General features: G+C 41.2%; 1 protein-coding gene across 1 annotated transcript in view; it reads left to right on the top strand.

Annotated features, from left to right (window-relative positions):
• CHD6 (chromodomain helicase DNA binding protein 6) overlaps nt 1-24,097 on the top strand; it is a 176,631-nt gene that overhangs the window by 97,957 nt on the left and 54,577 nt on the right. The window contains exons 17-19 of the mRNA XM_090286413.1: nt 8,854-9,049; nt 22,186-22,350; nt 23,637-23,816. Coding sequence (XP_090142539.1) covers nt 8,854-9,049; nt 22,186-22,350; nt 23,637-23,816 — 541 coding nt within the window. The remainder of the gene's footprint in view (nt 1-8,853; nt 9,050-22,185; nt 22,351-23,636; nt 23,817-24,097) is intronic.

The raw sequence follows: 24,097 nt of genomic DNA, 5'->3' as shown, positions 1-24,097 counted from the left end.
TTGACATTTCATATAATAATGGCTTGGTGATGATGAACTCCTTTAGCTTCACCTTGTCTGGGAAGCACTTCTTCTGCCCTTCCATTCCAAATGATAGCCTTGATGGATAGAGTAGTCCTGGTTGCAGGTTGCCTTTCATCACATTGAATACTGCTTGCCAGTCCCTTCCTGCCTGCGAAGTGTCCTCTGAGAAATCAGCTAGTAGTCCTATAGGCACCCCCCTGTAGGCAACTCTCCACCTCTCTCTTGCTGCCCTCAGGACTCTGTCTTTATCTTTCACCTTTGGCATCTCAGTCATGATGCGTCCTGGTGTGGTCCCCTCTGGGTCCAGCTCACCCGGGACCCTCCGTGCTTCCCAGACCTGTATGTCCATCTCCTTTGCAAAATTTGGGAAGTTTTCCGCATTTTTTCAATTCTTGCTTCCTCATTCTGCACTAGTTGACAGTTTTTTTCTTCCTTATGTTCCAAATCATTGATTTGAACCCCAGTTTCCTTCCCTTCACCATTGGTTTTATGTGGATTTTCCTTCGTTTCACTTAGCATAGCCTTCACTTCTTCCCTTATGCATCTGCCATACTCAAGAATATCTGTCAAGCCTGTGGGCATCTTTATCACCAGTGTTTTGAACTCTGCATTTGTTAGGTTGGCTATTAACTCATTTGTTCAGTTGGCTACCTCCTCGTCACATAGTTCTCCCACTGGAACGTTGATCCATTCCCCCTTTTGGGCTATACTTCTCTGTCTCCTCATTCTGACAGGCTCCTGTGTTTGCCTCCACGTCCCAGGTAGAGCTGTCGCTCCTGTTACGTTGTAAGTGGCGGAGGCTTAGGGATACGCCAGTACAGGGTGACCTGTTTCACCACGTTGTGGTGCTGTATGTGGGAGAGGGGTCCGAGAGGGAACAATGCTGCCTGCCCAGCACTTACCCCTTTTCCAGGCACCTCTCCCACTTCCACACCAGACTGTTGATCCTCTAGCTGCTGCCCTGGCCATCATTCCCAGAGTGGGTGGGTTTGCGGATGTTCTAGGACCGTGGGTGCCCTTTAAACAAGCAGACTCTGCTGGGAGACAGCAGTTTCTGCCTCCGCCCCAACCCCCACTGCTCTGCACAATCAGAAGCAATGAGGCTTGATTTTCCCCCGTGCTGGGACTGTGAGCTGCAAGGTCCGGTGAGGAGCCGGGAACGCTCCCCAGGTGTCCCTCCTGACTTTAAAATGGGTGACTGCGCTTTCTGCCAGTATTCCACTGTGGCCTCGGCTGTCTCCACCACACCGCGTCCTCTCTGCCCCGGCTCTGCCCCTCCTACCTGTCTGGATGAGTATTTCTTTTTTATGTCCTTGTTTGCTGGACTTCCATGCAGTTTGATTTTCTGGAACTTCTAGTTGTCTCTAGTTTTGAGGTAGTTGTATCCCTTCTTAGTTATGGAGGGAGATCCAGCATGTCTGTCTAAATTTTATAATAGTCAAATCTCTCAATCTTAAAAAAAATTATATAAAAATTTAAATAAACTTAAATGCTTAAATTAATGTGCTTTAAAAGACTTCTCTCGTAACCATTGCAGTCATATAAATTTTAAATATTTTCTTTTATGGTTTCTTCACCCCAATAGCATATTACAGGGTTTTTCTGGGCTTAATATCACCATTACTTTTCCTTTAATTCAGTTTTTTAAATTTTCATTGAAGTTATGCATGCGTAACTTAGAGTTAAATGATTCTATTAGACTTATGAAAAATTGCATCTCCTAATTTACTCCCCAGCCAGCCCCCGAGTTTTCCCACCCCACAAACAATTAGTTTAAATTCTCTGCTATTTCTTTTGGTATTTGTAGCTTATCTAAATAATGTTAGTAGTTATAATTTTTTAATTTTTATTTTTTTCAGTTTTAGGTATTTATCTAATTTCACTATGGAAGATGAATGTCTTTCAGTACCTCTCGTAAACACCTGTGTGCAACTTCCTATCCTCCCATCTTCCCATAATATTTAGGATTAGATTAATATTTAGTGTTTATTAGGACTTACATAAATACCAGATTACAGCTTAGTCATGTAGTATGCTGTTATTTCTCTATTGAAGAATTTTTATTTTCTCTGAAACCAAAAATTATCTTTTTTTTTAATTGCTTAATTTTCTATATGGTGGTTATAATTCAGCTTCAGAGTTTAGCCTGATTGTCTAAGTCTCCTCCTGTTGCATTCAGGCACATCAGTTTCATTGTCACAGGGCTGTCTCTCCTGGGCCCTTCTGACGTGCTCCTCTCTGTCCGGGGCCTCTTCCCACCTGGTACACATGGGCAAGTTTCTTTTCTTCCCACTTGAATCAAATCTCCTTTTTGGTGGGTCCATGTACCTCTTCTGGGAGCTTCTGAGAAAGGGTGAATGATAAGTGAGATGTTTATAGCCTGCTCTCATTTTTGAATAGTAGTTTGGCTAGGTTTGAGATTCTAAGTGAGAAATCATTTTCCCACAGAATTTTGAAGGGTTAGTCCATTGTCTTCCAGCCTCCAGATCTGCTGTTTAGACATTCAGAGCTTTTCTGGTTCCCAGTCTGTATAAGTGACTTTTTTTTTTTTTTTTTTTTTTTTTTTCTGTTTAGAAGCTTTGAAGTATCCTCTGTGTCCCAGTACTGTGAAGTTTTACAGTGAGCTGGGGTTTTTTTTGTTTGTTTGTTTTTTGTTTTTTGTATGGGATTGATATTGAGTTGGATACTAAGTAGTTTTTTCCCATCTGAAATCTAATTTCTTCAGCTGTGGGAAATTTTCTTGAATTTTATCTTACATTATTTTGTTTGTTTTGTTTTATCTTTGTGCAACTTCTGGATTGATCACCCGATTTTTTATTTTCTCTTTACTTTTTATTCTCCATCTCATTATAGTTTGTTATATCGTCTGATAGAATTTCCTTACTCTCTCTTCCAACTTTAACCGTAGGTTTTCTTTGTATAATTATATTTTTCATTTCCTAGACCATTTTCTTCTCTAAATTTTCAATTCTTACGTCATTCAACTGGTTACTCATATTTCATAGATGTGGTGTCTTCTTTCGTCTTTCTGAAATTAACCATAGAAGATTTGTTTTCTTCTTACGGTTTTCTCCACCTCAGCGTTTTCTGTTCGTTTGTTTATATATCTTTTATATTGGAATTATGGGTTGGCTTTCTTTTTTCTTCTTTTCAACATTTTAAAGTGTTATTCCAATGTGTTCTGGCCCCATGGTTTCTGATGGGAAGTTCTGTAGTCGTAAGTCGCTTTTCTCTTGTATATAGTGAGTTGATTTACTCTATCTAGTGAGATATTTTTTCAGTTTTTGCTTCTCAGCACTTTGACTGTGATGGGTAGAATTCACCCTGTGCAGAGTTCACTGAGATTTTTGAATATGTAAACATATATCATCAAATTTGGGAAGATTTGGGTCAGTATTTCTCTATTTCTTCTTTCATTTTGCTCCAGCCTCTTGTTTCTTTGTAGGACTCCCAATTACCTGTATGTTTGACCTTTTGATATTGTCCCAAAGGTGATTAGGCTGTCTTCCTCTTTTATTTTTTTCCCCAATCCTTTTTCTTTCTCTTGTTTTGATTTATCTGTTTTCAGATTCTCTGACTCTTTTCTATTATTTCCTACATGCTTATTAAACCCATCCAATGCTTTCTTTTTTATAGAGATTGTATTTTAGTTCTAAAACTTTCATTTGCTTCTTAGTTTGATGTTTCTCTGCTGTGATTTCCTATCTTTTCATTCATTGCATACGTTGCTTCACTTCACTGAGCATAATTATAATAGGTGTTTTGAAGTTCTTGTCTGATAATTACAACATTTTGGATTTGATATGTGTTGGATTTTTTTTCTGCTTGAGAATGGGTCACATTTTTCCTGTTTCTTCATATGTTACATAAGTTTGGGTTTTTTCCTGGACATTGTGAATATTTTGTTGTGGAGATTTAGGATTCTGTGATATTGCTATATAGGTGTTGATGGTTTTTATTTGGAGACACTATAGGAGCTGTGACTCAAAATGCAAATTCTGTCAATGCCTCTGGTAGGTAGCAGCTCCATTCTCAGCTCAAAATACTATCAGTCTGCTCCAAGCATGTATGAGTCAGAGGTCAGCCAGAGACTTAGGTAGAGTTTATAGCCAGAGTTCGGGGTACACTCTCTGTCTTCCTGTTCTCTGGAGATGTCTTCTCACCCTCTGGCAGTCCTAGTTGCCCCAGGTTCCTTCCCCTTGTGTCTCTGGTTAGAAAGACAGCAACTTTTTATCAGATGTGTAGCTGCCCTGTACCTCTGCCTCCAAACTGTGACTTCTCCTCTGATCAAAACAGCAACTTTCTGTTCCTCTCCAAAATCTGCCTGCTTTCTTTAACTCTCTAGTGCCCTCCAAGAAATTTTCCTGTTCATTTGTTTTGTTTTCTGTATTTCATCTGGATTTTGTGTTATTTGCTGAGGATTGATGTGTTAGCACCTTACCTCTCCGTACCAGAAGCAGAGGCTCTGTGTTTCAGATCTGAGACTTTCCTCTAGCGTCTTGCCTGAACCCTCAGATGGTGGGCTCCATCAAGCTGATTGGAAACTCTGTGGATGTGTTCCAGGCTTGCTGGCTCTGGGCTTCACTCTCCTTGTGTAAACACTAGCCATCTGGGCGTGGACCATGCTGTTGGGGGACCTCCAATGTCAGTACTTCTGGGTGTTTCTCTTCCTCTATCCAGTCTAAAGGATGGGAACTTGATTGTACCTGGAGCTGATTATGGGGAAGCAGGGTGGAGAGAGGTAGGGAGGTCTCAATATCTGTCTTTCCCCTTTTTTCAGTCTAGTACTTCTATCTTTTAACTGTGATTAGTACCCTCTAGGGTAGGGAGGGATACTGGTCTTCTGTTTTACCCTCCTAAGGCTGGGGTGGGTGATCTATAGACTGATATTCAACCAGTTCCCCTGGTTTTGACTCTTTGCATCCCCATTTTCAGAGATACCTGGTGCCACGAACACCTGCTCCCTTTGAGTATTCTACAATATTGAATTAGGTTGTTGCTCACTTGGGATTCTGATTTATTTAAATTAAGTACCATTTGGCTTCCTTTTTAGCTTCTAGAATTTTGTTACGACTTCTCCTGTACTGTTTGTGGGTTTATTTGGGGGAGGGAATTATTATGCATTTTTAAAAAATCCTTCTATCATTTTACTAGAGGTTTAGGAAGATAAGATAATTAATTAAACATATGTTCATTCATAATTTGTAATTGGATTGCTTTGGGTTTTTTAAAAATTTTAATCTGTAATACTATAATTTTGATAAACAATATATAATGGGCATCTAATTAATTTATTTCCAAATATGCCTATAATTTTTTATTTATTAAAATAGTTCATCTTTTCCCACATTTATCTAAAACACTATCCATAAAATATGCTGAGATATTACATATGCTGAGTGTATCTCTAACCTTTTTATTCTTTTGATCAATATTTCTAGTCCTTTGCTCATATATTATTGCAGATGAACTTCATAATTATTCTTTTCTAATCTATTCCTGACTACTTCAGTCCCTCGCTATAGTTTTATACACCACACACACACACACTTGCACACCTGTGTTTATGTACGCATATATCCATTTGTTGGGATTTTGATTGGCTTTTACACATTTAGTAAAATGTAGGATTGACATCTTTGCAAAATTGAAGAACATTTATTCAGGTATTTTATATGTACTGTTGATTCAGTAAATATTTATAAAGCATCTACCTGTACCAAAACCTCTATAGGTGTTAGGGAGATGGTGAACAAACCAACATGGCTCCTTGTGTCATATTGCCAAATCCTTCATATTTCTTACTGAGTTCAATCCTAAGTATTTATATGTTTATGGCTGTTGTGAAGGGCAGTTTTCACTCTTTATGTTTTCCAGCTGGTTATTGCTGGGAGGCCAGAAAGTCATTCATTTTCCTTTTGGCCTTGTGAGAACATTTCCTGCTGAGCCAAAACTTGTCACCACACCACCCACTCCACCCCAAACAAAGCACAGAGCACACAGAGGTCTTACAGAGTGCCACCTGCTTCTTGTTGGTGTTTGACAGTGACTCAGAATTACAGTTTGGTGAACTACATCGACTCTTAAGGATTTTGTTCAAAATACACTTGATGCAGAGGGGTTAATTGCTGCACTGATGTTTGGTGTGGAAAATTTCATAATGTCTGATTTCTTCATTCAGACTTACTAGCTAGCCCTCAAAGATTTCCTTTGTTCTTGAGCATCGTTGCCTCTCCAGCTGTCAGTCTGATTTTGTTCCCATTTAATTTCATGCCCCACTCTCATCCAGGGGTGAGGGCATAGCCAAAGGATCTGGCTCGAGTGACGGGGATGAGAAACAATTTAAAATAACTCAAATAATTTGATTATTTTAGTTTTGTGTTCTTTGAGAGCACGCCCTCAAAACTGAACAAGTGATGGAAATGAGAATTAATGTTCCGATCACCCTGCACAATTTCTAACACTATTGTTAGGTCATAGCTGGCAGAACACAACTAATTTTATGGGAAACTTTTTCCCTAGGTGATGGCTGAGCTATAGCATCACTATTCACTGGTTCTTTTTCCTCCTCCCAGGGCTATGCTAATTCCCTGCCTCACTCGGCTCCAAGGGCGCCTTACTCCTCTCTGAGGGCTGGAGGTGTCTCATCAAGAACATTGAGTTCTCTGCGCCTGTGATGTCAGTTGTTAGTTGTTGGCGTGTGTGACAGTGGGTGTGGTAGCTGCTATTGTTTCATTGCGTCAGCCCTGTCTCCTGCCTCCAAGCCCTGTGCTGCTCCTCCACCATCACATAAGTGGCCACAGTGCTGTGAGAGCCCGCCCACGCCAGGTCTGGGCGCATTGATTTGTCAAAATCACTTTGATACCTACCATTTCTTCTTTCATCTTCCACCAGAGCTACAGGTTTTCTAAGTTTACTAGTGTCTCCTATTTAACTTTCGCTTTTAAGTTCTTAGGGAAATCTTTCTGTCCTGCTGCATTGAAGTTAGAGTACAGTATGAAGGCAGCTGGTTAAGAGTGTGGATTTTGGGTCAGATGGATCTGAGTTCAGCTCATTTACCAGCTAGGTGACTGAGCAAGTCATTTTGCTTATATGGGTTTTGTTGTTGTTTGTGATGTCTCCTCAAGTGTAAAGTGGGGACGATAATAGTAAAACCACCTCATAGGATTTTTGTGCGAGTCTAATGTGATGATGCACATAAAGCATGTGTCATAGTGTCTGCAACAGAGCTGGACACTGAAGTTGCTAATACTGCTGTCATGGCTGTTACTGATAACAGTGATAATTATATCTAACTGCTTCATAGTTTCGTGGAATTCAGAATATAACCCTTAGCTTTTATCTTACAACATAAGATCTTCTTAGTCCACCTCATGGCGATCCTGTCTTCAGTGGTCTCTCTCTCTCTCTCTCTTTTGCTACTGTTGTTTCATATATTATTCTTAAGTTTGTTACATTAAAATAGAAGAAGAAAGGAAAAGTCTACACCTGTCATTCACTGTAGCTTTATAAAAGAAAGACATATTTTCAAACTTGCTCCTTTGCTGTCTTACGGGTCCCTTATGAGTCTGAGTTGGTCTGTTTCCTTGGGTGGTTTCTTTGCATGGATTTTCCTTTTCCTCAAGGAAGTCAGGCTTGTGTTGCCAAATGTGGTTTTCTAGAGTCATCCCCACACAGTGTCATCTGGCCCTAGACTGTATCCTTATTCTCTTGCCAATTATTTATCTGAATTTTTAGAGATCAGATTTCCAACTCTAGGCAACTGGTAAGATTTTCATCAGGATTCATGTTCTTGGCTGTGTGACTTGGTCCCTTTCTCACGAGGTTCTGTTACTTACACTTTACCAACTAGTTCGCTCAGACGTCAAAGTGGACCCAGGTTGGCACATTCCCTTGTTAATTTTTGTTGTCAGGGGGTAAATGAGAAAAAGACTCTCAGCAGTTGTCTAGGTTGCTGTAGTATTTTAATTCCCTGTTAATCACACGATCTCCATCACAAAGGTACCATCTGTGTTTTCTAGGATTCCATAGCAGTTTTGTTTCTTATTCTCCCCCCCCCCCCCCCGCCCCATTATTTTGTAACTTTCCACACAGGTATATATGCCTTCTTAAGGATATGCAGCTTCACTTCATTTTATTTTCCTTTAAAATTTCTTTAGTTTCCCCCACCCCCAACACCACACAAAACATTTTCTGTGATTTATCCCCACTTGCTTGCAGTAAGCTTCCCAGAAGACCTTGGTTTCAGCTCTAAACTTGGAGGTTTTGCTGTGCACCTCTAAAGCTTTGAGGAACTATTAGGCTAAAAATGACCAGCCCAGACGTAAGGTGCCTGCCTGTCAGGATAGTCTTCTTCCCATTTTCACTTGACCAGAGAGCAGCTGCAGACTGATTTGAACTCTGATTCCTTGTTATGCGAACTACTGAAAGTAGGTGGTTGAGGCATTCATTTGCACTTCCTGGTCTTATGATTTAGCTTCAATGCAAGTAAAAACTAGGAAGTAACTTGAGAAGTTGCTCCGGCAGTGGGGATTGATATTTTTTATGTTTACAGCTCTTCTAGTCCTCCTTAGTTCGTGGCTGGTTTTTTGTTTTGGTTTTAGTTTAGTTTTTTTTGTTTGTTTTTTTGGGAGGTGGTGTATTTTGCAATGCAGTTTTAGGTGTCTGCCCTGCTGCCTATGTAGAGGGTGGATATTCCTTTTAGACTGCTGACATTTAGTTCAAATTTAGAAGGGAAGGATTTAAGGCCAGTAGCTTCCTGCGTTGTTTGCTGTTCTCCATTGAAGTCATGATTAACACCTGGGCTTTCGTTCGTTTGGGTCCCCTCAGATACACCTATGAGCGAATTGATGGGCGAGTACGGGGAAACCTGCGCCAGGCAGCCATCGACCGGTTCTGTAAGCCGGACTCAGACCGCTTTGTCTTTCTTCTGTGCACCAGAGCGGGAGGCCTGGGGATCAATCTCACAGCTGCTGATACCTGCATCATATTTGATTCAGACTGGAACCCACAAAATGACTTGCAGGTAACCATTAGGATGATTGCTATTTGCCTTAGGCGCCCCTGAATCCAAGAACACCATGACCGGGCCTGGCTTGGCTATAGAGTGTCTGCCATGCTTCATGCTGTGGTATCAGTCAGATGGCAGGCTGAGGACCTTGTTTCGGGGGGGCAACTGAATGAAAAGTAAATGTCGCCCCTTTCCACTAATCAATGGTCCTTTCCTTTTACTTTAAATCAAATGGTATTTCACAGTGGTAGCCTCCAAATACAGAATAGAGCTATTTCTTAATTATTGTTATTATCACCATCATCAGACATAAAGTGATTAAGCTTGACTAGTCCTCAATTCTGGCATTTTCACTCGGCTTATTTGTTAGATGGTCATATGTCTTATACAGTGGGGGGGATAATTCAGAGGGACAGGAAGGTCCCGTGGTGTGGCCAGGTGACAGGCATCCTCCCTAGTTCATTTGTTCTGCACTTAAAGCAGAGCTTATACATGCCCTTTTAAGCAGATTTGCAGATTTTATTATCTAGTTTTAACCAAATTAAATAATGGTGGCTTTAAAAGATTATTGTAAAGATTCAAGTTATTGCAGAGACTGAAGTTAATACATTTAAAAAGCAGGCATGAACAAACAAGAAAATGGCAGAGCTAACATTTCTGGTTTAGAGTTCTTCATCAACTCTGAAAGTAAAAGCAATGACAAGATTGTACAGTTAGTCAGCCAAAGAGATTCTAACTTGTCAAGAAGATCATTTAGAATGTAGTTTACATCCATTATCATTAACGAAGGGCTTCCTACTGAGAGTATCTTGGGGCATCTGCTATTACTGGAGAGTAAGTGTAGGGCAGGGAGAGTCATTGCTGCCTCACAACCTTTTTCATGACACAGTGATTGGTGAAGGTAGTTTGGAAGCTGCTGTTTCCCAAGACTGAAGAGGTGCCCTAGGGGATGGCACAGGGGGAGGGAGGCGGGGAGAGGGAGCTAGGCCCACGAGTGTCAGGGGCTTCCTCCCTGGCCACCACTTCACACGGAGTCATTCTGCTTTGTCTTTTTCATTTAATGAGTTTCCAAATAACGTTTTATTTGATGAAAGCAGCCTACCAGTTGAAAAACCATTCCTTTAAGTTATAAAATAGGTGACAGTTGACTAAAACTCAGGGGGGAAAGTCATTGTAAACCAAATTGTGTGGCACTATGATCTGTAAACAAGGAAAAGTACACGAGTTACAGATAGCTACTTAATTGCAAAGAAATAAAACAGCGTAAGAGGATAAGAACGATGGGAGTTGGGTGCCCTGATTTCGATAGTGGTCTGGGAAGCATATTGTTGTTGTTAAAGACTTTATTTATTTACTCTTAGAGAGAGGGGAAGGGAGGGAGAAAGAGAGAGATACATTGATGTGACCTTTTCTAAGCGCCCCAACCGGGAATGAACATGCAGTCCAGGCATGTGCCCTGACTGGGAATTGAGCAGGCGATCTTTTGCTTTGTGGGCTGACACCCAACCAACTTAGCTACACCAGTCAGGGCTGGGAAGCCTTCTGAAGACAGTGACATCTGAACAGAGACCTAAATGATGGGGAAAGATCTTAAATCATAAGGTCAGAGGAAGAATGTTCCAGACAGAGAATAAAAAGCATAACCACCTAGGGTGGGCATAAGCATGAGTGGCACCCCTGAAGCAGGTGGGCCGGGCACGTACTGGACAGCATGAGCCCCAAATAAAGTCAGTCAGGTTCCTTTTGAGTCCTCTCCTGCCTCTCTTTTCAGTGTCCTCTTTTTCACTCCCTGCTCGTTTCCTTCTGCTGCTCAAAAGCATCCTTTTCCATGTCATCTCCCCTCTCCTTTCTGTTCTCGGCTAGCTCTTGACTGACTTACTGACACATTTATTGCACCCTAGACAGCAGGTCAGGCCCTGGGGTAGCAAAGGTGCTCAGGACTTTGGTTTGGGTGACTAAACAGAATCACAGAGTAGAAATAGTGGTTTTATTTCTGTGGGCACATAGTTGTCCCATTTCCCAAAGACGTTTACATTTTAAGAGGGGATGATACCTTTCCCCAAGGAATAAATCTGGCTGGAGGTAGAAATTTCAGATTACAAACTTAGGTCTGCAAAAGACAAGGCTGCTTTTCAGTGCTCCCTGATTCACGCTGTAGAGGGCCCGCTTCATGTTCTGCATGAGTAGGTAACCTGCATAGGCAGACTTTTAGATTGGCAGAAGAAATGTAAAATTGCTGGGCTTGAAATAAAATGTGCATAGAAACCAGGCTGGGACATTACACCGGCACGCTAGAAGTGGTTGGGTTCAGGCGGCACTGTAGTAATTTTTTTAACCTCTCTGATTATGTACATTTTTCATCAGGAAACAAGTAGTATTTTAAAGTATTAAAGAAAATGTACTTTTTGAATGTAATAGAGCTAATAATGTGAAAAAGTAGCACAAGGATCAAGAGAAGAATCAACATTATGCTTGGTTCTTTGTACCAGCTTTTTTATTTTCACACAATTCTAATGACATACTGTAAGGTTTTGCCAAGTTCTGGACTTGAAAGTGACAATAATAAATTAAAGACCTCAATTAGAAATCTCTCACTGTTTGGGCAACTAATATACTCCCCCTTTCTTCCCATTGCAGTCACGGGGATCTGAACATCACTGCTTGTTTCTCATAGGCCTTTGTTCATCTCAAATACATTAATTAAAAACTAAAGAACAGACTGTGGGCCTGCAGCTCGTGCAGGCGCTCAGTAGAGCTCCGTAAGTTTCCCAGTGGTGGGGGGGAGCACCGCTGCCCCTTCCTTGCTTACTCCGAAGTTCTGTATTTATGCCTTTGCTGATGGATCTTGTTTGGACTTCATCTCCATTGTTCCCCTCGTTCTGAATGTTTCTCTCTCAACCACACTTTTTTGTATGTGAGTTCTGATTAGGAAAATTAGGAATATATGATTAACTGTTTAAAATTTGGCTGCAAAATGGTCAGTCTTTTAAATGTGGCAGGACTCATCTTGTTACCTTTCAGGTAAGTTACCTTGGTAGAGAGTATGTTTATCTCCTGGAATCATTTTGCTACTTGTGACAGTGGCCCTCAAAACAGAGGCTTGTTTTTTTCAGGTAACGAGAAGTCCAGAAATGTGTAGTCCAGGACTATTAAGGTGGCTTCATAGTGTCATCAGAGTCCCAGGATCCTTCTGTCTTTTTGCACCACCATCCTCAGTGAATGTGGTTTACATCGTCTTGGTTCCAAGATGGTCACATTATGTCCCAGGCAGGAAGGTGTGATGATTTTTTCAGGAGAGCAGAATCTTTCCAGATTTCCCCAGTAGACTTCTGCTGCATCTCACTGTCTAGAACTGTGTTACCTTGCTATCCCTGGGAGACTGGAAGTGGGCTCAGTTGAGCACATTGCTGCCCTCTGGTAGTGAGGAAGAAAGGGGATGTGGATACCAAGAGGTAATTACTGATGTCTGCAGAGCTCTCTTATTAGACCTTTGCTCAGAACATTTCTTGAACTTCCTCTTGTAATTTACTCTCAACACTAGATGAGCCAGAAAAAGAAAATCAATGTCAGCGCTTATGGCTACATGTTGCTGCTGCTTTAAAGATCCCATAAACCATATATTACTTACCTTGATCCCTTCCTTTATTTATCAGAGTTATCCATCAAATCTTTTCCTAAGACTAAAGATTTACTATCACTAAAGATATGGAAAGAAGGTGTGACAACTAATTGTCATAAGCCAAAGACTAAACAACTTAGTTGTCCAATAATAGAAGACTGATTGACTAAACCATAATATGAAAAAGAATGAGAAATATTTCTGCCAACTCCTGAATATAGTGTTGGGTAAAAAAATAAGGTAGCATTTATCGAAAAAGGCTGTCTCTTCCTCCCCACCCCCACCATGGAAAAAAAAACAACTTTATTTTTAAGTAGTTATCTATAAAGGAAGTGAGGGGACAGGATGGAAGTAACAGGGATAGAAGCTAGTTTTCCAAATATGCCTTTTTGCATATTTGACTTTGGTACCATCCTAAGTATTTTATAGCATTATTAAAATTAATTCTGAAATCATTTTAAACTTTAAAAATGTTGCAGAGTAAGTGCAGAGTTCTAGGACTCTTCACCCAGCTTCCCTTAATGTGAATATTTCATATAACCATAATATAATTATTGAAACCAGGAAATTATTATTGATACAATACTCTTTATCTACAGACCTTCTTCATATTCCTTCAGTTTCCTGCAAGTGTACTTTTTCTGGTCTGGGATTCAGTCTAGGATCTTAGAAGTCATGACTCTGTAGCCTGCTCCCATCTGCAACAACTTCTGTCTTTCCTTATTTTTCATGACCTTGACACTTTTGAAGGATACTGATCAGCTGTTTTTTAGAATGTCTCGATTGGTGTTTGCTTAATATTTTCTTATGATCTGATTTTGAAGTTATGCATTTTGGGCAAGACTATTGTAGGAGTGATGTTATGTATGATCTTTTCTGTGTATCATGTCAATATGTCTTATTACTTGGGATGTTAACCTCAATTACTTGGTTGAGTGGGATCTGCTAGGTTTCTCCACTGTAAAGTAACTATTTTTAACTTAAAATTAATATATTGGAAGGAGATAATTTGAGACTCTAAATAACCCATTTCTGATACTTTTGCCTATTAATTTTGTTAGCATCCACCAGTGGTTCTTGCCTTCAGTAATTATTATTATGGTGTTTGGCTAATGGTAATTTTCTGTTTCAGTCCTTTATTAATTGGGATTCTACTATAAAGAGCTGTTGACCTTTGCCCACCATTTATTTATATCAGTATGGACTCAAGGATATTTATTTTATTTTGTGGGTTATAATTTATTACTCTTATTTATTTTATTGCTCAGATTTGGTTGTTCAGAGGTCTTTCAAGTTGACTTCTGTTTCATTTAACAGACTCCCATCAGTTTTTAAGCACTTGTTTACTTTCTAGCCTTACAAAATGTCCAGGTTCATGTCCCATTTTTCCTGCCATAGCCATGAAATTGACCATTTCTCCAAGGATCTTTGGTTCTTTTCATTCAAGAATGGCATTTAGAAACTAAGATTTGGCTACTAGATATGCCCATTGCTTCTAGACTCTCTGAGCAGACAGAGCTAGGAAATCGTCGTCGTCGGCAGCCGTCCGTCTCGAGAGACGATGGTGTAGCTTCTTAAGAGTCTATCTGCACCGCCGAGAATGGCTGTGCAGTCCGACTCGGGAGTGACATGGTATCTGTCTCCTCCCGTGTTGAATCGACATCTTGCGATGACGCTGGAGTGTCCTCTCCAGTGGAGCTGAAGCTACAGAGCCTGGGCAGGGTGATATGGAGGGTCTGCTGTTGCCCATGCAGCAGACCCCCCCTCTCTTCGCAGCTGAAGGATCCAAGGGGAAAGACAGAGTCAATACAGCTTGGCTTCAGGTGCGCCGCAGGAGTTGCCGGTGTTGACTACAACGTCAAACCGCCTTAGGGACTCCGGCTCCGGATTTTCTGTCGGGGTTTACTCCCTTAGCCTTTCCCCTGAAGAGGTATGCCGCAAGGCAGCGGAGGTTTTTTTTTTTTGGAGTCAGAGTTTTCCTTCTCTGATGTGCCCTGACTGGAAGATCGAACCAGCGACACTTAGCTCGCAGGCCGACACTCAATCCACTGAGCCAAACCAGCCAGGGCACTACTACTAAACAAAATCTTCATTGGAATAACAAGTTCTTCTCTATGAAATTTCCCATGTAAGTGAAACTAAATTTCTCCCTAGAGACAGTTCCTTTCCCAGAATGGCCTAAGCTCCATAACCTACTGCCTAGAACACAAAGAGACTAATCAAACCTTATCAGCTTACAATACTCAAAATTTGACTTTCATGAGAAAAGTTCATAAATTTATATTTGCAAATGTAATTAATATCACTAAAATCAGAGGTTATGGCTTATGTTCACTAAAACTTAGATTACTTAACGGTCTTATTGAAACTATTTTCTTATAGGACATTTGCCATAAAACTATATATTCCAAGAAAGATATCATCCAAAGAAGCAACACATTCCATTGTACAATTTTATGGGTTTTAAAAATGTTGTTGGTAGCAACTTGAAATGCTTTTGTCTAAAAAAATAAACAGACAAATAGGTATTCAAAGATGATTCTGTGTGACAGAACTTCTCAGTAATTGAATAAATAAAAGATCATACTATCTCATCAATAATTTCTAAACCGAAAGCAGGACCCAGAGATTGAACTCATGACCAAAGCATCACGACCTTCCTCTAAACAAACTTTGGACAAATCAAAAGAATTAGAAGCTACTGATTATACCACAAATTATTACTCTATTGACTTTGTCATTAAAAAAAATCAGCCACCATGGCCAGGTGGGCCCCCGTTGTACTAATGCAAAGTGGGAAGAACACGCCCTCCCATCACGGGAGGGAAGTTGTAACCTGCCATAGCATCACCTAGATTCAGCACAGGTAGGTTCCAGGTTTGAAATACAGTGCAGCTACAAGTGTGTCTAAACACAGGGATGATGCTAAGACTTGCAACAATAATGGCTGTGACGCAGCCAGAAATGCCCCCAGTGGTCTGACAGAAGGTGGAAAGAGACATGTCTCATGACATACCTGTATTCTCCATGGTGGTGGCTGTTGCAAGTGTCGGAGATCTTGCACGCCAGGTGGACTGCAGGTGCACTGGTGGCAAGCGTGAACACTAGTGCCTGTGATCATGGGGAAGGTGTTATACTCTGCAATGAGGTTGTGGATGTTCCTCCTCCTGCAGCAGCCATGCTGTGGCCAGATGGATCCCCAGTTAAGAAAAGAGGTGGTGACTTTAGCCAAGGGAATGTTGCCACTGGGTGGTATGTGGTCAGAATTAGGAAGGGCAAGGACAGGGGGCAGTGGTTTTCCTATGGAGCAGGAGTGGTGTCCATAGGCTCCTCGGGGTCCATGGCAGGGATTTGGTGAACTGCCATGGATCTTACACTGCCACCTGGAGATGATACGACTGTGGTGGCATAGTACGGAGGAGTCGTGTCCATTTCGGTGTCATCATCCTGTAAAGCGGGCCGAGAGGTCAAACGTGTAGATGCTCTGGCAGTGATGCTAACAGGGGCCTGCCCCATTTGAGTGGCCAGGGGAAGGGTTCCTGCAGGCACCGAGGCAGGTGGGGGCAGAGAAGCAGCAGGCTGAGTGACCTGGGTCTTGTCCCCCGCAGTCTTTTTCCTTGGACCCTCAGATCTTTCCATGGTGTGCAGCTTTGGGTCCATGGCAAGGCAAGGAAGTTTAGCAGGCGGGGGCAGCTCACCTCGATCCCACCGCAGTGGTGGCAGTGGAAGCAAGAGCGGCCCAGACTGCTTTCTTTTGCGGGGCCTCCTGCTGGCAGAGGCCGGGGGAGAATTGCTGCTGGATTGCTTCTCCTTCCCTACACATACTGAATCTGGAGTGCTGGGCAGATGCCCACTGCTGTGGGGGCTGTCCCCATGATCCTGCCCTTTTTCCTCTACCTGGCTGGTCTTGTGTGCCGGGCCTTTTGGGGACTCTTCCTGGACCTTCCCCACCACCTCCTTTGGGAAAGGAAGTGGGACGATTATAGAGGGTCCCGGCTCCTCAGCCTTGACTGCCTGCTCAGGTGGTGAGCGCAGGCCAGAAGATCTGCGACCTGAATGACGAATAGGGCCCGGTCTCAAGCTTCCAGACCTCCCGGATGTACAAGCAGGAAGCACAGGCTTCTGCGGGGGGTCCTTCCATTTCACCAACCGGTGGACTTCCATAGGGAAGCGCACTGTCTGTGGGAGAGGACACCGCCCTCTCGGGACAAGGCCGAAGGCCGATGGACCAGCAGCATGACAGAAATGAAATAGTGGGTGGAAATGGCTGACAGCAGGGTGGTCCCAGCCAGGTGGGCCATAATCACGGGTGACAGTGTGATGGCCACCAGGCAAGGGATGGTGGCCGCGGCGGAGGCGGCAGAAGAACAAGCGAATCCGAGAAAGGAAATTGCCCATGTAGAGGCAGTTGTGCGCCAAACGAACTCAAATAAGAGTGGAAACAGGGAGAGTCTCTCCTTTGCTTCCTCCTCCTCTGGGGTTCTAGCACACACTGAACTGACTTCAGCCAGGACCTTCTGATGTCTCCATGGAAACATCAATGGACCTTGAGAGGTCACAGAGGAAGGGGCGGGGCCTCCCTGAATGGCCAATCCCATCATGACCTTCTAGCACCTGGGACCTGCATCTCTGTGTAGCAAGTGTTTGGCACCTGCCTTGCCCTCCATGAGGCCTTTGTCCCATACCACTGAGGCCCCACCTGCCTGACATCACCGTGTCTGGCCACTGGCTCTGTGGGAGCTTTGGCGCCTGCCCCACTGTTGTCCCAGGGGCCAGGTCCTGCTCAAAGTCAGTACGGGAGCCACCCGGCTCCTTCCTGGACGTGGCCCACCTCCTCAGGGGACCTTTTCAGCTTCTCTTGGAAGCCCGAGGCAGGTGCACTTTCTCCATGTCTGCCCTGGCCACCAGCCTCACCAGTCAGCTGTGAAACACTGTGAGGTGGAGTGGACACAAAGCCCTAACCAACAGGCTGCTGCACCTGGAGACATCCCAGAAAAGAGCTGGCAGCTAGCAGGGGTGTAAACCCAATGTGCTGAACTACTAATGAATAAAAAGGGAAGGAACTAATGGAAATCAAAGCATACTGAATTGCTCAGAAGGAACATACATATATATTAACTTTAGAATTTGTTAAACATGTGAAATGTTTAAAAACGACTATTAAAATGAAAACAGAAGCCTGGCTGGTGTGTTTCAGTGGAATGGGCGCCACCCTGTGAAGCAAAAGGTCACCGGTTCAATTCCCAGTCCGGACACATGCCTGCGTTACAGGACAGGTCCCCGTTTGGGGGCATGCGAGAGGTAAAATCGGTTTTACCTCTCGCATGCCAGAGCTAGGAAATAAATGTATGTATACTAACATAAGCACTCATACCACACATCTATATTTATTCCGTTTCTGTCTATCCATAATGAAGTTACTGGTTCCAGTCCAAGATCACAGAATTCTTTCTAGCCTTCCTCTTCTCTTTATTTGTAACTCCTTTCCCTCGCTGTGAGAAGCCTGGATCTCATTATCATAACAAAGTATATTTACTCATGTTCAATTCTAGTAACCATATTCTGTGAAAAGTTAATTTACCAGCCTATAATATTGGGCTAGTATTTTTTGTGGTCATTGGTATTTTCCAAAGTTACTGGGTCTAGCTTTTTTCTTTCCCACCCCCTTCATTGTGGTTAAATTAATGTAGGGAAAAATAAATTCCTGAAATCCTAAAGCAAAATGAATCAGTTGACTCTGGCTGTCTATCAAGTAAACAGCATGATCCCAAGAGAGGAATTATTTCAAATGTTTATATTTAATGTTTTTTACATTGTCATTTTGATATAATTTCAGTTTGCAGCTCCGTATACTCTTGATCTATATTCACCAACTGTTCACAACTTGTCCCATTGACGTTGTAGTTTTGCCCTTTTTGACCCTCTCCTCTTTCTCTGAGTGTATACGTAGATGTACACATGCACACGTACACACACCATCCCTCTCCTCTGTCTCTGAGTGCATACGTAGATGTACACATGCACACGTACACACACCATCCCTCTCCTCTGTCTCTGAGTGCACACATAGGCATGAACATGCACACGTACACACACCATTTTTTGTCTGAACCATTTGAGAGTAAGTTGCCCCCTGAGTGCTTTGGTGTATATTTCCTAAGTGCCAGGACATTCTCTTATATAAACACAGCTCAGTTCTCAGAATCAGGAAGCAAGAATACTATCTTAAATTCATAGTCCATATCCAGATTTTATCATTTCCCTCACCATTCTTCTTAGCTATCATTCCCCCTAAGATCCAGTCCAGGATCACCCGTTACATAAAGTTCTCATATCTCTTTAGTCTCCTTTATTGTGGAGCAGTTCCTCGATTTTTCTTTTCCTTTCATGACCTTGATGTTTTTAAAGAGTACAGGCTAGTTGTTTTATAGATAGTCCCTCAGTTTATGTTTGTGTCTCCTCAGGTTTGGATTCAGGTTTAGTAATACCACTGAAGTGATAATGTCCTTCTCAGTATATCACAACAAGAGAAACATGAGGCTTGTTTGTCCAATAATGTAGACTTCGGTCTTTTAGTTAAGTGGTGTCTGCCAGATTTCTCCACTGTAAGTTGCTGTTTTTCCCTTTGAAACGAATAAGCAATTTTGGAGAGACTTCTGGAGACTATGTAAATGTCCTGTTCTTCATCAAAGTTTCACCCATTATATTAGTTTCCTTTGATTACTTTTACCTAAGTCAGTCATCACTATGACAGTCGCAAAGTTGTGGTTTTCTGTCACCCTACATTTTAATAGTTACATTCTACTGTAAATAAGAAGAATTTTCCCTTTTCTTGCATTTATTTATTTCAGTATGTACTCATGGGTTCTTTTTTATTCAGTGGGTTATATATTCCATTGCTATGTGTATTTATTTTGATGTTGAAATAGTCCTAGACGTAGCCAGTGGCAGCCTCAAGTTTCAACTGTTATTTTGATATGTGTCCATCATTCTTTGAGTACTTCCTTGCGTTCTGACACAGTGATGTGTTTCAGGCTCATCTTATACTTTGTCTCTGCCCCAGCCCTGGAATTAACAGTTTCTCTTAACATACCTTTGTTCTGTCTTATGGACAGTGGTATTTAGAAACTAAGATCTGAGTTAGCTGTATTCTTTGCCACTGGTACGCCATTGCTTCTAGATCCTCACAGTGAACATAACTAGAATACACACACAATCTAAATATACATATATACAAAACATGCTTTCATGTGTGTGTGTAAATGAACACGTGTATAGATAAACTTAAGCATGAATACATATCCACATCTATTTCTATGTATATATGCATGTTTATATACACACATACGCACACCTAACCTTGAATTAATACTGATATCTCCAAATCCATTTTAACACCACAGAGTTATTCTAGTTTTTCTTCTTTCCATATTCATAACTTCCTTTTTCAACAGTGAAAACACTAATTCCTATTAACATTAATATATGTACTAATTTGCTCAATCATAGTGCACACAGAAAGTAGTTTTGAAATTGCTGACCGTACCACTGTGTAAAAGAAACCTATCTGCAAGTGTGTATTTAAAACATTATAATTAGACTGTATATACTTAGTGGAATATAACCCTAAATAGGAGAAAACAAAAATCTTACATAGTTTTTGGTAATTATGTTTGGGGGGGATTATAATGGTACTGTTTTTCTGAGACTGTTACATATATATATCGTGGGATAAGCCAATGAGTTGTGATTAAAAACTGAACAAACACTGTTAAAAAGAGATAGAGATACATGGCTAATGGAAATTAAATCTCATAGTTCTAAATTCAAATTTAAAATATCAGTATGATCTCATGTATTTTGTCTTATATATGCATATGGCTGTATATACACAAACACTTATGTGTTTTGCCCACTGAATAGGCCTAGAAACAATGACTAACCTTGTAGCAGTGAGCACCTCTAGAGTATCCAGATTGTTGTCTAACTACCATTTCCTGATAAAAGAAACTAGGACTCCTTGAAAAAAATGGCTAAATCCAGTTCTGGGCAAGAATATACAGTAGAAGCATGAAACATGTTTTCATACCAGAAAGCAAGGGAGCTATCAGAGACTCCTGGCCTTTGATATAACATGCAGACATAAACATAGACTTACCCATACCTTTTTCTCTATCTGTACGTGTATGTATGTTTATATACACACACATTCTAACCATGAGCTCATCCTATTCTAAAACCAGAGTTTATTCTAATCTTCCTTCTTTCCATATTTGGCTAGATTATGTCAAAAGAACTCAGGAGTGAACTTGAAGAGGTTCTTACAGGCCATTTTTGAACAGCAATAAAAATACTAAGATCAGTGCAGTAAAACATAGCATATATATTTCAATGCAACTTTATTGTGTTCCTTAAAAAAGTCATAATAAAAATCTTCCTTGGCCACTTTTGGAGGATATTACTTTGGAAACTGATTAAATAAAGAGAAAGAATTAAACATTTAGCTTATCTCCCCTATATGAACTGTACATCAGGGTAACCAAAAATTTCATGAGGGGAATTGTAGCCCCTAATGAGTTACTCAGTCTAGGCAATGATCATCAATTCAAAATAAAGACAGCCAGACATCATGTGCCTCTTGATGGAAATTCAACACTACCTATGAAATACACTTGCCAAAAATGAGATCTTAGCCTAATTAAGTCTCAAGATATAGTTTTCAGTTTAGAGGAGATACAAGGAACCAAGGAACCGAATCCGTGGCACAGCCAGAATGAAGATGGCAAAATACAGACTTTGAGAAACCATAAGACAGATAATCTGATGTCTTTAAAAAAAAAAAAAAAAAAAAAAAAAAAAAAAACTCACTGCATTTGTAAAAGAAGAGATCAAAGGCAGGGAGTATCATCCACTTACAATGCATGGTCTTTATTTGGGTCCTGGTCCAAACAAGCAAGCTTTAAAAAATATATATGAGATAAGTAGGGAAATTGGAACAAAGTCTTAATTTAAGTACTTACCTTTAGAAATGCATATTAAAATGTGTGAGGATGACACAATATGGTGTCCAGAATTTGCTTCATAATCTTGGAGGGTAGAGGTATAATAAAGATTGAACAGGAATGTCCGGAAGAGGTTATTGTACTTTTGTCTGTATGTGAAATTTTCTCTAGTAAAATGAAAAAAATTAAAAAGTGGTGCTACCAGCTCCAAGGCATTTCCCAAAAGGGCAGGACAGCGTCCGGGAATGAGTGCTTCCACTAAGGTCACAGGCCAGGAAGGGGAGTAAACCATGTTCTTCTCAGTACTTTACCCTAGTATATGGCATCACTCAGTAAATAATGGGTGATGAAATAAGGACTTCAAAAGGACAGCTGACATTTGGGTGAATTATGTTCCTAAATTAGTCCAATGGCTCATAACTATGAGATCTGACCACTTATACCACATGAAATTTGAGTATTTCCCTATTCTTTGGGCTGCTGCCATTATATCAGGTGACATGATGCACATGACCCTCCTTCCTTCCCAGGCTCAGGCCCGATGTCACCGAATAGGCCAGAGTAAAGCTGTGAAGGTATATCGCCTCATTACTCGGAACTCCTATGAGCGAGAAATGTTTGACAAGGCCAGCCTCAAGCTGGGTCTGGACAAGGCTGTTCTGCAGGACATCAACCGCAAGGGTGGCACCAATGGAGTGAGTATGACAGTCCCTGCTCTGGAGCCTTAAGCAGTTGTCACATAGCTGGGGCCTCTAGATTCTTCCTTCCTACAGCTGTTTTAAGATAAACTTTCACGAAACTGAGTCAGGACTTTCACTAAACTGAGTCAGGCTGCACAACTTTGTTGGGTAGTTCCCTACAGTGGAGGGTAATTCAGGGTCAGATCTCTGTATTTGATAAATTGATACAGGAAATCTGTAGGAACAATTATATGGTAGGATTGCCCAACGTGTAGTAACATTTTAGTAAACAGTATTTTTTTACAGTGCCCATTGGAAGTCAGTAGATCTTAACACTCTTAACTCTAAATTATCTATTGTCAACACTCCTCCGGAATTTGAACTCCCTGGGGGTACAACGGAACCTGTTTTATCTGTATTCCCCAAGGTCCCTGTTGTTGGTCCTTGGCATATTAAACATATTCAGTGCATGATGGTCAGTGAATAAATGAATGAAGACTTAGCAGCTTGAAATATGGCTGTTACTAAAATATTTTTTCCCCTCTAGGGGAGATAAAAATTGCAGATAAGATTCTTAAATTTTATTAAAGTATAGGCAAACAAAGAGGAATATCTCCTTAATTCCTGGGCTTGGGACATCAAAGGTTGGGAATTAAAACCTTCTAAATGAGTTGCTTTAGTCCAGATGTTCTATATCCTCTTAGCTATGCATATGTTGCTAAGTGTAATACTTCATGTTACCAGTGCTGCGAGTCATGGAATTCCCTTTGTGATTGATATAAAGAGAACCAGATTCTTAATTAGAACCAGGAAAGGGTGTTTTGAACTCCCATTTCCTGTTTTCAACAAGCAATTGGGAAGATCACACTTGGCAGAGGATCCTTTCTTCAGTTAAAAAATGACATCATTTCCAATACTAATGTATTTATTTAATAATGAAGAAATCATTATTCTTTAGCTTGTTTGGTACATCTGGAGGTTTTTAAAGATACAGACTCAAATGAAAATACAAGATAAACATTAAATATATCCTCTTCAATGGTGCATAGTTTTAATGGCTTGTGACATTTGATAATAACCAATGTCCCAAAGAATGTTAGGGCCATTGGGTCACGTGCTGGGTTTTATTCCTGAGCTCCCTATACCGGATCGTCTGCCTGCCTTCTCTTGAGTGTCTTTTTCTGGGTTTTCATTTTCTTAAGCTTGTTGTCCATGTCTTTGTTCTTCTGGTGTGTGCTATTAGTGGAGGGAGCTGTGTATGCATTTTCTGCTTTTTGAGTAGCCTTTGGTGACCTGTCCAGGTACAACAGCTTTCAAAAATGGAGGTAGAGGACTTGCTCCGGAAAGGTGCTTATGGAGCCTTAATGGATGAGGAGGATGAAGGCTCCAAGTTCTGTGAAGAAGACATAGACCAGATTCTGCAGAGGCGAACTCATACTATCACCATCCAGTCTGAAGGGAAGGGGTCCACTTTTGCCAAGGTATAGGACCTTCTCTCCAGAGTTTGTGTTGGGGGGAACAAGAAGAAAGTTGTTTATGTTTTGACCCTCATTATCCAGGCTTCTGATTCTCTTAAATACAAACCACTGAGATTGTCTGGCTGTACATTTATTCTGTGTGACTGAAGATACAGGTTCTTAGAGGGTGTGTCAAGGATGAGTCAGAAGCTACAGAGAGAAAACGCCACCCCTAACCTTTGGGAGCTGGTGTTCAGCAGGCAGGATAGGCACCTTAGTTTGCAGTTTGCACTATTCACTGTTCC

This window comes from Furipterus horrens, unplaced genomic scaffold (assembly GCF_987537825.1).
Source record: "Furipterus horrens unplaced genomic scaffold, mFurHor1.1.pri manual_scaffold_8, whole genome shotgun sequence".
NCBI classification, from domain to species: domain Eukaryota; kingdom Metazoa; phylum Chordata; class Mammalia; order Chiroptera; family Furipteridae; genus Furipterus; species Furipterus horrens.
Note: the sequence above shows the minus strand (reverse complement) of the source record. Positions and strands in the feature narration are given on the sequence as shown.